This window comes from Mugil cephalus, chromosome 18 (genome assembly GCF_022458985.1).
Source record: "Mugil cephalus isolate CIBA_MC_2020 chromosome 18, CIBA_Mcephalus_1.1, whole genome shotgun sequence".
NCBI classification, from domain to species: domain Eukaryota; kingdom Metazoa; phylum Chordata; class Actinopteri; order Mugiliformes; family Mugilidae; genus Mugil; species Mugil cephalus.
Window position 1 is genome coordinate 5,023,211 of NC_061787.1, and position 17,074 is coordinate 5,040,284.

The 17,074-nt window shown below is 39.5% G+C and overlaps 1 protein-coding gene across 2 annotated transcripts in view; it reads right to left on the bottom strand.

The window, feature by feature from the left end:
- The window catches only part of dok6 (docking protein 6), a 55,999-nt gene that overhangs the window by 17,963 nt on the left and 20,962 nt on the right, over positions 1–17,074 (bottom strand). For both annotated transcript variants that reach the window (XM_047568727.1, XM_047568728.1), the window contains exons 2-3: positions 10,713–10,820; positions 4,189–4,303 (exon numbers count right to left, since the gene is read on the bottom strand). In XM_047568727.1, the coding sequence (XP_047424683.1) occupies positions 4,189–4,303; positions 10,713–10,820 (223 nt within the window). The remainder of the gene's footprint in view (positions 1–4,188; positions 4,304–10,712; positions 10,821–17,074) is intronic.

Genomic DNA, 17,074 nt, shown 5'->3' on the forward strand with positions numbered 1-17,074 from the left:
AAATTCTGGACCGCTATGTTAATTACTGAGCCTTCAAGTCTAGTTGTGTTGACCGTGTTAATGAAAACAGAACTTTTGTTGTGTTCAGCACCTTGAAAGTGGAACTTTTTCAGACAGCTAAGAGCTAATGAGTTTTTGCTGTTTCCCATGGGAGTTTGATTATTGATAGTTCATCTCTTTCATTTGCCTTCTCATTTCCTGCATTACGCTACCTGCTTGTTTGCTTGCTAAAGTGTTAGCCTAGCGGAGGTGGTCTTTTCTTAAACTCACAAGTTTCATTTTTAGATTTTTAAAACTGGTATCTAATTATTTCTCTAATTAAATCTGGAAGTCTGTTTGTCAGTGTGGTGCTTGTTATTTTCCTTCCCGTTAAGTCAGAAAAAAATTGTGTTGTACAGTGCAGAAGATTTTCAATTGTCTTATGTGAGCTTTTTGTGAAAGTCACTGAGGTGTGAAATGAAGTGAACTCCAGAGTTGTTTAGCTGTGTGAAGCTTCCTGATACCGTAGACTTCTAAGATAAGCAACTATGGCCACTCGTCTACAGAGACACGTACGGAAATACGGGAATGCCACCATGTCCCTGTCTAAAAAAAAATAAAAATACCACTTACTTGTGTTTTATGTGTCTAGAGAGGTATTGTCTTGTGTAATCGTTGGCACAGTAAAACAACCTCTGACAAACATTGTAGATGGGACAGATCTACACTACTTTGCAGGGTGAAGAAAAGGTCTGCTGCTGCCCGAAGCACTTCATTCACCCACAGGAGAAAATTCAAAAAACACACATTTATAGGCAGCAGCAGCAGCAGCAGCAGCAGCTCTGCACTTTAGCTCTTTCCTCATGCCTCCGCGGATTCAGCTTTTCTCGTTTGGAGTTACTCTGGCCTTTAAGAGCCTCTAAACTCCCACACTTTTTAAGGCCACCGAGTGGAAAATCGGCTAAACAAACACTTCATCAGCACAGAAGCAGCCTGGCTACTCCATGTGCTACGCATGATGAGACGTGGCAGGGCGATGTGTAATGGAGTTTTGTGAGTGTGTGAGGATGCAAGGGATAATAATAATAATAATAATAATAATATAAAAAGATGAAGATCCATTGTCTTTTCAGCATCGTGTGTCATTAACCAAACAACATGTAGTTGTATTTACATTTTCTTTTGACCCAATTCAAATGCAGAATCCAGGGAATTTACACACATGGTAGTATTTGTATCTCGTACAAACCTTCAGCTCGCGCTCTCCTTTTATGTGCGTGTCAGACGCACCCGAATCTGTCAAAAATGCACGATTATTTTCCGTTTGTTCCGCTCCTTTTTCCAACGACGGCGCACTTCACGGGCCGTACTCGGGTGTTGTTAGTTTTAAAAAATAAAATATGAGATCTTCATGACGCCTAATTACCTTTTTCTTCCCTTTCTAAAAAAACAGTCAACTTCCATTTCAGATTTCTCAAAGTATAAATGACTTCAAATAAGCCTGCAGTTTCCTTTACCGTTCCCATTGATATTGCTCCGCAGTACAAAGGCTGCATGACAGATTAGTATTAGATACAGTGTAAGAGAGATTTAATGCAACCTGACCCAGCTGGCAACATACGCACTTTTTTTTTTGTTACTATAATCCTTTAAAAAGTAGGAAGAACTCAATTTCTGCTTGGATTAAAAAAAACAAACAAAAAAAACAACATTTAAAATCATTGTAGTGTTGTCATCATGTGAATGTCCACATGCGATTCCAGTAAATAGACACACAAGAAGTGACCAGGGTGTTGTAGCAATTCCAGGCAAAAAAAATAAACTGATGGAGAGGGTGTCTTGAGTTAATCTCAGCTTTCGGGGGAAAGGCAACAAAACAATATCCATGACTTTGGTTTCTCGCAACATATTCACCAGGCCGATAGCAGGCTTGGCGCCGGGTGAATCCAGATGGAGCAGTATTGGCTCGGACTGTATTTTCTTTTCAAACACAGAGCAGTGATGGCAAGAAGAGCAATGCTTTATGGGCTGTTTGCTTCGCTCACATTTGGAGTGGGGAAAAAATACAAGAGGTTTACCCAGGCAACGCTTGGAACGTCCACTAGCGATCGACTTGCTGCAAAAAGATGGATGACGACCAAATCGCTTTATATGAAGGCGAGGCTTAAGGCTGAATATGAGAAGGGTTTCCAGGAACAGAGGGACAATGTGTGAGTGATCATGGGAGTTAAAGCAGAATTAATCCCTTAGACCCTGTGTCCTCATATGGGGACATTAAGTTTTAGGTTTTATTTGGAGCTTATTCTACTTTATTTAAAAAGCCGTTGTCCTCGTTACTGGACACTTAGTCTGCCACCTAGTGGTCACAAAGGGTCAATGTGCTAGTTGGTAAAAATATGATAGCGGCCATTTCATTGGATTCATTCTACAGACAATCACAAAACAAAAGTGAATGAGGAACAAAGCCCCATTAAATTCTACAGTTAAAACGTAATTATTTGTTCTTATTAATGATTCTAGTTTGATATGACGCGCAAATTTAACAAATTTTATCGGTAGCAACGAGCTACAACGACGCTAATTAGCATGTACTCGTTTGAGGACGTTGAGACAAAATTTTTCACAATTCTGCTTTTGCTCAGCCATGTACAGGTATTAAAATAAACAGTTTTATATTTTGTCACTCATTAGTGGCTTAATTAGAATATAAATAATGAAATAATCCCATTGTCCACATATGAGGACAACTACTACTTCCTGTTGATAGAAGATGCTTGGTTTTCTACTTCTTGGGTCCTACTGAACCCAAATACCTTGGAGAAATTAAAAATGCATACCAAACAAATGCTCGGGTCTCAGGAGGTTAAAGCAAGAGAGAGTTCAACACTTTAACCCTTTAAAGGGCACTCATTGAAATACTTGGAAATTCAAAATTTCAACCCCAATGTGTTACTGTCGGGCCTCACAAGCCTTTTTTTAGTGTGTTTAGTTTTCATAGAGAAAATCAAGATTAATGAATTTACCATGTTAATGGTTCCTTGACCCCGAGGGATAAATAAAGTTTTCTAAATCTGAATTAGACCACTAGGACATAGGTTTTTATTAGGAGGTCTGTGGAGATATTGCATGGCGGTCCTAACATGTTTGGTTGATTAGATATTTTATATATATATTTTTATATATTTTCCCCCACAAATTTTTCTTCAAATACACATTAACATGAATCTAAAATATTTTAGTAAAGGGATAAGGGATAGCTTAATATTGAATACAAAATGATAATAATGTATATTTATAAACATCACTAGTCGTTAAATATAGAACACATATAGTAGGTAGGGGGTCCCTATTTAATCTCTTCATCAGTTTGGGGTTCTTGACCTGAAAAATGTTGAAAAGCCCTGGATTAGAACGTAAGCGCTGATTCAGGCACTTGTCAACATACACGTTATCATATTAGACAACTTTAGGACACTTCTTTGTGGTACCTAAGAAATCAGTTTTGCTCAGCGTTCATGCAGAGGTTGACCTTACAGACCATATCTGACAAGAATTTGACCTGAGAATGTTTAAAAGATCTTCTCTGATTAGCTGAGTGAAAACCACACGCTTCTAAACCTCACAGACAAACACAGGAATGCAATTTAAAAATGTGTGCAGAAGTGACCATATATGGTTCCTTGCCCCATAAAGGGTTAAGCAGTAACACACTAATTTGCATTCACCTCCGACTTTGCACTTAAAGACACTTGCATCTCGCCTCTTTGGCTTCCTGTCCACGTATAAGAAGCAATCTTTATTGTTACAGTCTATAATTGGGTTGAAACACACTGCAAATTATGCCCAATATTGGTTTTCATACCTGCTCTATGAAAATCAATATTTCGGAACAGATCCTCCCACTTCTTAATATAGCGGCAAATGAGCATCACTTGGCTAATCTCCAGTTCTCCACTGCAGTCCTTCACCCCTATCCGTCTATTTCTTTTTCTCATTTGGCCTTTTACTTTTCATTCTTCCTCCTCGCTTCTGTCCAAACTTTGAAAAAGAAATACGGCTCCTCGAGTCTCCATCCAGCAACTTCCAGGGCAGAACATGCCTTTCAGAGGCAAAACGAAAACATATGCAGCTCTTCCAGTCTGTTTTTTTTTTTTTTTTTTTTTTTTTTTGCAGCTTTTTGTCTCTTGCAGGGTAGTAAAAGGAACTCACCTGATTCACAGGCAAATGTCTTGGACGTGTCGTCACAGAAGATGATCGCCACAGCGTGCTTTTTTGTCTCCCGTGGCATCCGGGTAATGTTCTTGATGTTATGGAGCTCAGTGATCTAAAGAGCAAGGAGAGACAGAGTTGCAGCAGCACATTACCCCGAATGAACACATCCAACGCCGCGGCAGCAGCAGCAGTAACGCTTAATTGCCATCTTTGCACGGCTTTGCTGAAAGTGCAATAGCAGTTAGAGGCTTAGCATATAAAGAAAGGCAAAGTAAGCCAGATGAGGGGGTGATGCTAAGCTTTATATTCTGATGATGAAAAAGAAGTCGGAAGCAGTAAGAACTCGCAGCCTTGTTGCAGCAGTGAAGCCCGCCGCAGTGTAATGTCTAATAACGTAAGCTGTGTGATTTATTTTAAAACCACCCTTATGAATAAATGCCACCTGACACTCGTTCCGTGTAAGCCGTGCATCCATTGTTTAAGTGCACATCTCTGGGAACTCCAGTCGGTAGGTAGCAGTGCGATCATAAGCATCTAAATCACTTTACCAGGAGATTGATCGTGAATGGAAAAAAAAAGAGAAGATTACATTTAATTGAATATCACCCGCATTTACAGGCCATTTTGTTCAGCAGTCTTCTCTTTGTGCGCTCTGCCTAGTAGATAAGGCCCATTACATTATTGTAGTCCATTGTGTGCTAACTGTGGGCCCTCTGCCAGACTGTTGAGAATGAATTAGCTGGGCTCGCTGCCCGTATAGTAAAGTTTGACTGTTAAAGGTTAAAAGACCAGGCCTCATAACATGCACGACATATGTGCACTACAGATTTCTTAGCTCGGTTAAATAACATGTAATAAATTTCCCCTTTTACTGTCAAGTAGCCTGCGTTCGACATCCAAGCTCTTTTAAAAGTGTCTCAACGTCGATCTGAGAAAATAAAATATAACGGGTGAAAACCTGATAGGAGATACTTTTCATTTATTATCCCCCTCAAAGGCTGCATTTACATATTTAATGTGAGACGCGTATTTGGCCTCAGGCAGGTGATTCATACATGTAAGTGGCACAAAGTAAACGCCAACAGTGGGAATTTCTGAGCCGTGGACTCCTGCAGCGTTTCATCCTCTTTCCTTGTGTGTTTGTGTTTAGTGTGAATGTTTTAATCTTTATACATGCGGTGTGTGTGTGTGAAGGGAGTGATTTCGGTGCATTCCCAGCCTAAGGCGCGAAGTGTCTGAACAAAGGGAATCGTTTGTGTGATGAGACTTACTCCCCAACTGCGCTCCTACTCATTTTTTTTTTTCAAAAATATAAAGGTTAAAGGGGCGATTTGTAAGAGGAAAACATATTTTGCAAAACTAGCTCAAGTTCTGAAATGAATGTGATGTTAGGCTAAAACGTTTGTCTATTCCATTGCAAGGGTACATACCATAGATATATCCACACAGATGCCGCGTTCAGACTCACGTCAACGCATCCTCTGTTGTCGGTGCATCTGACTGACTAAAATTCACTAAAAAGACTTTTGTGCAGCTTACGGATGTTCCTGTTAAAGAAACACCAAAACCAAGCAACAGGGAATACCATTTCACAAGTGAGAAGATGTTTTATATTATTTAACTGTTATGAATGTGTTGAATTTGATGTATGTCTAATATAAATTAAGCTATCTAGTTACTAGCTTATGTAAGGATAAGAAAACAGGAGATGTAAAATGAGATGACATCTAGAAATCAGCCACTTTATGTAACTGTACTAATTAGGACATGTTGTTCCTAAATCATCGGTTTCATATATACATGTAATATTAGAACTTAGTAATATTTTGTGTTATTTCACACACACTCTTATGGCAACAGTGTCTTGTTTAAAAAAAAAAAAAAAGATTATGTCATAAATTCTACTGTATTATTATTATTATTGTCATATTTTTATTGTTATATCTTAATCTGTTTTGATATGCAAACAAATAACAGTACGTGGACAGGGCTTCCCCCTGCCCAAGATGGCCGCCGCATCGTTCCAATGGACAAAGGTGGCATCTATGTGGGCTACATACTAACGCTAGCATGCTAACACGCTAGCTACAGTCTTTAATTGTTCTCTTGTCAACCATGTTAAAAGGCCGGTCATCAATGAATGAAACGGTTAAAGGCTAAAGCTGTTGGCGAGCAACATTTAAAGAGCAGAACGGATGTGAGAGTCAGTAGGCTACGGCTAGTTTCTAGACAAGTACGGACCTCTTCCATACTTGTTGTTTCCTCTCACACCACTCATAATGTTCCCTGCTCCAGCCAGCCGAGACATAGGCCAGCAGGCCAAGATCACGTAGCTTGTGTAGTAGAAATAAAAGTAGACTGAGAAAAAAAATAGAACAGTTTAGCATCCAGAGCAGCCATGCTCTTATTAGTTTAATTCATAATTCAGTCCTACTTTCTTTCCGCAGTGATTTAAGTACCAACTGACTCAGTATTGTGTGCATGTGCATCACAACAAATTGTGACTTCTGTATCTCTAGGCTATTTAATGTGTTACTGCAGCGGCCCCTTTAGTGGCTTGGCAGCGTTGCCAGACGTACAATAATTATCGTATTTGTAATCGATAATTTGACCCCTTCAATACACGGCAAACACAAACAGCGCTGTTAGTTTATTTAAAGATAAAGCTGCATTATAAGCTATAGTATATGGTCTGTGGTAATGTTTTATCTAGCAGATGATCCTGAACGACGTCAAATCGGGTATATAACATAATTTTCCACAAAATATGATAATTTTAAGCCTCTGGTACAATAATTTTTCATTTCACATCATGGCAACATTGTGGCTTGGTGAAGCTGCACAATGCTACTGTTAGCACGCTAATAACAGGCTAAAATGCTGAGGCGCAATGTTCACTAGGCTTTAATTTAGCTTGTAGCACGCTAACATTTGTTGATAAGCACTGAAAACAAAGAGTAACTTGAAGTTGATGATAATATAATTAGTTGAATCGGTACTGGAGAAAAAATCTTGGTCCATAATTTTGTGAACCAAATTTTACAAAACGTCCTCCAGTAGTTGTTGACTCAATGTCACTAATATTCATTTGGCTTCATCCTCTAGGGATATTATACACTGACCAGCCACAACATTATGACCAGCGACGAGACCTGGACCTGGCATCGCTCTTATTCCCAAATCATTTTAAAAACCCGCCATAACAGCATTTGGGTTTGGGACATATTTCTGCATTTACATAATGTTTTGTCTGAGATTAGGGGCCCATCACAGGAACTCAGGAGAGCTCAAGAAAAGTAGCACAACTTTTCCGAGTGCCCAATATTGCGGAAGAAAATAAATAAATTCGGGAACTGCTTTACTGTGCGGGCCACTGTTCCACAGACAGAGAAAAATGAACAAGAGAGAGAGAGATGTAGAAGAAGGAAATGGGGAGGGAAAGGAAAAAAAAAAATGTGAGGAAGAAAAACCTCAATCCCCTTTGTGTTGATTGTGTAAATCAGCCACCAGTGCAACCTATTTCCCCCCCAAAGCACTGCAGCGTTGAATGAAGCCCTCAGACGGGACCTTTCTTGATCTCTGTGGCGATGCATTACAAGGTCCACTGGTGCATGTTTGCACTCATCGCTCACTCCTGCGCCGGGTGTGTGAGACGCCTCTGGGGGGGGGGGGGGGGGTGGGGGGGGTGAGGGGGGGTTACAGCCACACAGGACGTAACTGCATGACAGCATGATAGCTCGAGAGACGCTTCATTCACAATGCATGGCTGATACTGTAGCAGCAAGGGATGCAAACAACGTGAATCAAAGCATCTGCCCAGCTTGTGCTTATACATTATGGAAAGAAAAAAAAAAATAGAGCGAAATAATACAGTTCCACCTGAAAGGAGAAATTCCCAACCTGACCCATAATCACAAGGTAGCAGAAATAGTACTAAATTGTCTCTCAAGCTCCAGACACGTAAGAAACCTGATGTCACAGTCCCTTATTATCTGCAGTTATCTCCTCTCATTAAGATAAAACATTGTTCATGGTGCTACTCCTTTAACATCATCTCCACTCACCATGATAATGAGCCATAATTGGGGTATTTCAAAGGGCTTAAGAGGCGGGGAGAGAGATATTATACTCTGGATTATTACTTTCAAAAGAGAGAAAAAGGCCCTGGAGGACAAGATAAAGTTGCAAATGTGTCTTAATAGATCTTTAACTCCATCATCTGTGGCCAATGCACAGAACCTATTACGGGAAGATGAAAACAAGGTTCTTATCTTGCGTTTAAAACAGCTCAGCGCTCAATGGTGCCGTTTATCCCATAGGTTTAATGCTCTCTCCTTTTTAATGTGGTGTGAAAAACACCCCATGTGGAACTGAATCTTACACATTAAGTCAAACATTTTAGGAAAGCACACTAGAAAATCTTCTTTTAAAATCGATATCACAAGTAGTACACATATATATTTTTTTCTGCATTTTGAGAAGAGCGCGTTTTAGGCCAAAGTCTTGGCTTTTTGTTTTTAGTATGCGGCCACTGGCGTCAGATTTTATCATCTTAAGCTAATTAATTCCACCAGTTGGCCAAATTGCAAAATAAAAGTCTTGGCTGTTGTCTGGTGATTGTGCCGTGCATGTCGATGGACTGGGACAGATGCTCCCTGGAGGTTTAATCTCCTTTTGGTATCCAAAGACAAAGATTGTACAAGCTTTAAGAGTAAAAATCAGTTTAGAAACGTCAAGGTATTACCAAATAATTTGGAATTATGTCTTGGAGTTCATGAATATTGGTTCTAAATTTCATGGCAACGTGGTCACTGCATGCTGCATTATCTTGATCGATTGATAAACTGACTGACAAAAATGTTAATATAAACACCTGGCTCACTGACACATGGCTAAATATCAATAAAGATCCATATTGTTCTAGAGCCTTCAATCTTCATATTTTGTTACTGTACAATAGTGTGTACCTGTACTTACTATGACTGATAATGTAACTGATTATTTGCACTTTCACAGTCACTTGTTTGGTCAATGCCGGGTGTTGGTCAGCCAACAGTTCAAAGGTCAACAATAATCCATTTGTGAAAGATGAGGAAAAGCAGCCAACCCTCACAGCTAAGACACAGATTATTTGTGATTAGAAAGTCACTGCCCACGTCACCGCAAATGTGAACATTCACTCGTTTTCTAGCCTAGTCTAAGGGTTGGATTATAAAGCAGTGTAGTGTGTGTCCCATTCTGAAAACCCTGTTCAGTAAATGCCAACAGTTTGTGGTCATCTTCACACCCCAAGGACTTCACAGTGACCTTAAACGTACAGGCACACAAAAACCTGTGCAAACGTGGCACCTTGTGCTGTGTTCACACACACAAAAGCAACAGGCTTCAATTTGGAAAGTGACAACATGAAGCTTAGAACTGTGTGATTTGCCATTAATACAGCCCAATCCCGTGTCTTATTCTAGACTGGAAGTCAGCCCAAATTCCTACAAAGTTTTTGCAGCAGGAATTTGGAGTGGAGAAGCTCCAGTATTATCAATCTGCCAGGCCAATTAGACAGTTTGGACAAGCTTAATGGTTTAATAGACAATCAGATATGTTGTGGAGTTAAATTCATTTGTAACTAAATTGCTCTGCTTGGTTGAAGGACCATCCAATTGCAAGCACAGATTTTATTTCTTTCCTCAGTTCACTTCAAACACTGATAATGTTACCACCGTCTCATAAGAAATCTTCCACATAGACTTGTTGTTGCTGCCACAGCATACTTAGCATGACATATTTCCCACCATAAATCTAAATTTCTTTAAAGACACAATAAGGAATAGCTTAATATTGAATGCAAAATGATTATAATGATATAAAAACATTGGAGACCCCTGAACTAGACCCCAAACTGATCAAGTATCTGTGAGATGATCTACAGAGGCCCCTCCCCATAGGACCCAAAGGCCCCGTACTAAGAATATCCTGTTACCAGACACCTTCAGAAGGTCACAAGGGAGATCTACACAATAGTAGGAAGGTGGTCATAGTGTTATGACTGATAACTGCATACAATATATACTATGATAAAATAATATACTGTAGTTACATACATTGATCAACATTATCCTCCCAAGAAGCAATAGGCAGATGCATCAGTAATTCATTAATTCACAGTATAAGGTGTTACAATCCCCTGTGCCGAGGCAAAACACGTTTAGAAGCCTAGTCCAACTGAAAAGCCAACCAGCAGGCTAGCAGTCAGCTACCAGCTAGCAACCAACAAGAAGACACCAGCTAACTAGTCTAGCCAACAGCAGCAGGTAAAAAGTGATGGGACATGTGACTACACTTCAACCAACACCTCTCCCCCCTCTGCCTAAGAACGAAAGTAAAACACTAAAAGCCACCAGCTAACTAGCCTAGCTAACAGCAGGTAAAAAGTAACTAGTAACTTAATACTAACTCAATATATGGTCTCATTTACTATGAAATTAAACAGGAAAATGAATGAAGAAACTGATGCATTTGTTTACCTTGTGGAAGCTCCTGAAGTAGGCTGCCTTCTCGTCTGGGTACTTCTCTAACCGTCTGGGTCCTTTACTGGAGGCCTTCTTGAACACGAGCCAACACCTCCGGAAGATCTGACAACAGAGAACGATGGCAGCCCCGTTAGAGAAACTCCCTCAGAGCGGAGAAATATATAACACAAACAGGCGGTCCAGATAGTTCAGCCTCAGTAAATACACAATATATAACTAATAGTTCGCTATAAAAGAGCCACCTTTGACCACCTAAACCCATCTTTCAAACGTCAAAGCAAACAAACACATTAAAGCAGCTTTGTGTACAGTTAGACTGATCAGGATATTGATTGGCCTCAGGGCTCATTCATGAAGTTTATTATTGTAAAGTCCTGGCATAAAGCTGACGATGCTGATTCTAACAGTGACCGAATACGGTATCTAGGGAGCGTCATTTTATGTGAGAGCAAACGCAAGATTTGGAAAAAGGAAATTAAAGCCAGTACATCTCACCACTCGTGAATCTTGATAACATGATAGCTGTTGTGCATTATTAGAGCCGAAGTAAATTGGGTTTTCATTTAGGTCAGCAGTAAATCCAATTACTCTTCCTTTGATCTCAGGTATGGGATTTGTAATTCTAACGTTTCACGGGCTCAAAGCACATTCAGAAAGCGCACCTGCTACATTAAAGAACCTGTTATTCGCAGTCTCTTCTAACAAATTACTTTGATGAGGTGCAGCATTAGGAAACATGCAACTGATTCAGTGTTAATGCTATAATTTGGTTTCTGGTAAGAATATTTTGAATGACTTAATAGGCTGCTGCAAAAAGTAAGCTGTTACAGACAGACACTAACAAATCTAGTCTGTATGGATTTGCAAAATTACAGACATAATCAAATTTCATGGCCATGATTATGAAAACCCAGCTAACCTGATTCTTTTTGACCAGCAAATACACAACAATTTACATATTTTCATATATTTAATATTTTATAACAATTTCAAAAGTGGAGGACTGAGTTTTAAATCAGTTTTTATGGCGAGAACTATAATAACTTAAAAAATATTTACTCAACTTTTGCTCCTCCTCATTGCATACTTGTGAGCTAACTAACTGAGTTGGGAGGAGTCAGCGACTGCCAAGATGGCGGCAACCAGAGCCGCCCACTTTGAGCCTCAAAAACCATCTTTCCATACAGTATAGACAATGTGTGTTATCTATTTCGATCTAGACCAAGGCTATGGAACTAAATTCTGACAATTGTGGTATAATGGCAAATGCTACAATGTAGTAACTGTGAAGTAGTGACCATTAAGCAGCACTGTACAGTTCTTAACATTAGCCACCTCGAGCTGCTGTTCATACCAGAACATGTAAGACTGTAGCACCGAATCCCTTCAGCCTGTTTAATTAAGATAAGATGTAAGTGTTAAAAGAGAAAAAGTGTGCATTTAAGCACTGTAAACCTCAGCTATTACGAAGGTGTGGTTTTAATCAGATGTAATTGCTGATGGCTGCCAGTGGAAGACAACAACCACCATCTGTCATCAGATTGAGATTAAACGTACGTTGCTAAATCCTGTTCGGTGCACGGATGTGATATAACCTTTTCCCGGCTGACAGAAAGGAAATGCTCATGTGAAATAAACTTTACTCGTCTTTATTCAGGGTTAGGGTTGCTGTAACTGTTGTGTTTTTATTGTCCACTTTTCGTTGTACAACTTTTATATTTGACAGAGGGACAAATATCAAGCCAGCCGTTGTTCCTTGAAGTAAATCCAAAGGAGATAGGAGCTTGCATCCACACAAGTACTTATTATTGTGTCAGTGGTGGGCCAGCAAAGCCTTTTCTGCTGGCCTAGATTTGATCAAAATCACTGACTTACATTTTAATATTTTCCCATTAATGTCACTAAATTATTTCTAATAGCCCATTCTTTTCATTTTATGTCTCGTCTGTCTCTCTTCTGGCAGAGTAACTTCGCATTAGAGCTTTTATCCAATCATATCTCAGCCAGCATGTGTTGCCAGACTCAAAGAAATCTGCCTGGACCTTCACAATTAAAACTGCAGGCGGCTGAAGCTCGAAATACGTCGTAATGACGCTGTTCCCTTAACCAATCACATTTCAAGTTGGCATTCTTAGGCCTTCTCTTCTGTGGCCTACGGCAGCGTCAGTGTTTTCTCATCCTCTGATTGGATGGGGGCTAGTGGTTCATGTTTGTCTGTTGCGAGCTAGTATATACAGTCAGTGGTTGCAAGCTGCACAACGAAACTATCCTCATTAACATTTTGATAGCTATTTGTTGAAATCATGATGGTGGATGTCGATTTGCTTGCAGATCTGAAATGTTTTCACTGCGGACTTTGAAGGAAAAGTTGGATAACGCCGCCCAGCCACGGTGCTAGCTAGCCTAGCCGGGAAAAGGGTGTGTCCGCCACTTTCAGGTCAGCAATTGTGAGCGATGCCCTTGTTTGACAGGCTGCTGGTTCTTAAGTTCTGTTAAATAAAATGAATCATAAAATGAATTATCCACTAGTCTGATCTTGGATTTTAAATCTTAAAAGTCATGGCCAACAATAACTGCAGTCACAGCATAACCTAAAGGGACTAGGACATGAGGGAAATATATATTTAAAATATAAATATTTTGCTAGAAAGAAAATCAGGAAAATAAAAAAATAAACCGATTTATTTACAGATTTCTTTTAGTTATTAATTCATATCCCAAATTCTGCATATCTTCTAACTTAATTAAATTATGTATTGATTCAATTTAGCTTCTCCTGTGGCTCAGTGCGGCATTTATTTATTCATCACGACTAAGGCGAATATGGCCTGAAACTGCCAACATTAAAACTGCATTTCAGACTTTGTGCGCGCACAAACAAATATCGTTCCAGGGGACTGAAATTAGAGCTAAATTCAGACCATTTCAAAATCAACAAATAATATGCTTTCCTGAGAGCTGCACGGGCTCATCAACTTTATAACTCAGTTTGAAGCGGGAGTAATGCGATTCCATTTTTAGACGGAACAAACGCGGCCTCTTTTTCTTCTGACGTTGTGCACACCGACACGCACATGCCGATAGCTGTACATTAAAGCAGGGGTCTTCAACAGGGGGTCCACGACCCCTAAGGGGTCCGCGGAGGTATTGCAGGAGGGGGTTTTGCAAAATCTTCGGTTGATTTTTTTTTTTTTTTTTTTTTGTACATTTTTGAGACAATTATCACCCTGTCTATTTAGAATAATCAATGCAAAGCTCTCAAGATCATCCTCTGTGTTTATGGATTCAGTGACATGTTTAGTTGATGATGCTGTATGCTCCATTTTATATTAGACAGGTATTTTATAACCGAAAATAATTTTAAAACGTAACCCAGTGTCGGTGTGTGAAAAGCTAATAGAGGGAAAACAGCAAAGGAAGAGGCAGAATGAGTTTGATGGCCAAGAGTCAATGACTCCTTTGTGGTTGCCTATCTTTAATGGTAGGTCCCTCCTATTTCCTGGTGGAGACACGCTATTACTCTGTCTGATGTATGATTGCCCTGAGCCGCACAGTCGCGTCGGGGAACCACGGCTGTACAATTAATTTGTTTACTCAGCTGGTGTACTTCATAAAAGGCCCACTGAGTTGAACTTGGCACTTTGTGATAATTGACTAGAGTGGATCCCTAGGTCCTTATCGGTCTGCCTTGATGGGCCTCCATTCTAGTTAAGTGTTGCACAGGCCCATTATAAGCAGCAAACAACAGGAAAAAAAAAGTGCACTACACACTCTTTAATGCGCCTTGGATCATTCTCTACACCGTCCATAAAAACGCTATAAAGAAGTAAAGAAACAAACGTGTGATAAAATCTCACGCTAAATTGATCATGCTGTATTTATTTCCATTGTAAATGCAGCTTTGATGGAAACACCCAAATAGATGCGGATCCCTTTTTGATTTGACCATTCCGACATTTGCAACTTTAAAACAGGACAATTAAAGCAAGCCTCAGTTCCCTTTGGGAGCTCTAGTCAAAGCAATGCTGCCTGCTTGCTCGCTGCACACAAAGTAATTCACCCTAGGAGTGCTCAGATTAAGTAATTATACCAGCACAAAAGCAAGCTCAGTGAGATAGCTCCTGCATAATAAGAACTAGGGGGTATGAATGGAGAGGGCTTAATTTTGCCTGTTCCACAGTTGTCAACGCTTTGTCGAGGCAGTCCTATTCTCGGGCCGCTGGTGGCTCTTATTCAGAGACACTCTTACACTGATTGTAATTACACAGACGTGAATGAGACTCTCCGCTGGTTTGACTCATTTAATGCCGTAGCACTGAATACGCTGGCACTAGAAAACCAATCCACCAGTTCCAGAAAGAGAAAAAAAAACAAAAACAGCAACACAAATGATGAATAGAAAGGTGAAAATAAATCATCTTCAGTTTTGCTTTGATCACTTTTGTGCAAAAACAGTTCCACCTTCTGTGATATACCTGTGGTTAATTACACAATAAAAAAACTGTCTTGAAAAAAGCAATTCTAATTCTTTTTTTAGTACTTGCATCTAATTAAATCAGTCAGATCTTACCCAACTGACACCACAACTGAGCACGAACAATTAATTATTTCATGGAAAGACTCAAGGCTTCACCTTGTCACTCACATATACTTTAAGAATCCACTGCCAGGAAAGCCTTACAAGAGTTAAACTTGCTAGAGATGAAGGTGCATGTCTGTCTTTCATCAAATCACATGTGATGTCATCCCCTTTGACAACTGGCTCTGGATAATCAAGAAAAAAATAGATATAATCAGAAAAAAATCATAGCCTCAGGTTTGATTTACTTGATTCTATAAACCTGACTGTACTTTTAGATTCAAACCCTTAGTAAGTGCACAAAATATAATATAAATGGCATCAATGGGCCTCTGTTACAGGGTATCTTGATAAGTATTAAAAGATGATAATTCAATTTTGGGGAACCCTTAAACTATTAAACTAACTAACTAACTATTAACTAACTATTAAATAGTCTTATCATGACTTTATGAGGTCTTAAAATTTGAAGGTATTTTTTAGGAATATTTTGTCCAAAAACACTGAAAAAGCGTGTGAATTTAATCATTATAAAAGTAGTGATAAAAACTGGACTACCATGGGTGTGTTCGTAAATTGTCACTGAGAGCGCCAGAACGTACGCGGACAGAAGCTCAGTATCACAAACAACGTTTCGAAAGACCAGAGAGCACCATGAGTACAACCTTACGAATCCACTCTATGTCATGGCACTAGCTGGATACTCAGGGCAAGCAGATCTGGTACCTACACCACCTCAACTTAGTGTTAATATTACACCACCACCGGTAGCCACACCTGAAGCGACAGCTAAGATCTCGGCTAGTAGAATTGTCTCCTCATCTTTACCCACATCAGGGTGGCTCTGGGTGCCACAGCAACACTACATGTACAATCATTTTTCAGTTTATACAGGTGTTCTACACATTCTACATTATACATCTGTTCAAAGTTAAATTTATTCTCCCAGTCCATTTGAATTCTGTTCCATGTAGAGATGTACCGATATGAAAATTTAATTTCACGATTATTGTAACCAGAATTATCAGGGTAATCATCAACGTTTTAATGATAATAAAATTCTGAAATGGTATTACTAACGGTTGGGAATTTTATTGTGGTTTATCATGAAACCGGTAATCGTTACATCCCTAGTTATCTAACTAAAACTGTTTAGTCAAATGTGTCACTGATGTAAATGGTTACAATTCGTAGGAAGGTGAGGTATTAAAAAATATTGAGTGGGTCTTGAAAAGTTATTGAAATTAACTTCAAGACTCTTGTAGATACCCTCTGTTATCAGGAAAGGACAGCCATATAAAGAAGGGTGTCATCAGCACACGGAGAGTGACGTCATGTCTGCTGAAGAAGCCACTAGGGGACATGAAAGTATTGGTGGAGAAACTACCACTAAGTTTAGTCTCACAGATACCAGCAGATCAGTTCACCACACACCTCTTCTACTTTTCCATAAAGACTAAACATCTGAACCCAGATGGCCTGACTGGGAGGTCTCGGTCTTAAAGTCTCTAAAGATTAATGAGCAAGGGGCATGTCATTAAAAGGTAATTAGAGAAATACAGACAGGTCAAATATCGCCATGATTTTCAAGTCTCTTATCAAGTAGAAGTCATTTATTCATCATTTGTATGATCGATCGGTCAGAATGGTGTTTTCAGTGAACAGCAAAATCCAGCAGGTCGCTAAGGTCAGACTTAGGTGAAGATTTAAAGCAATCGTTTTTATTGCGTATTTCATTTAAATTCTGAAGGATGAGATGAAGCCACAGGGCCACTGG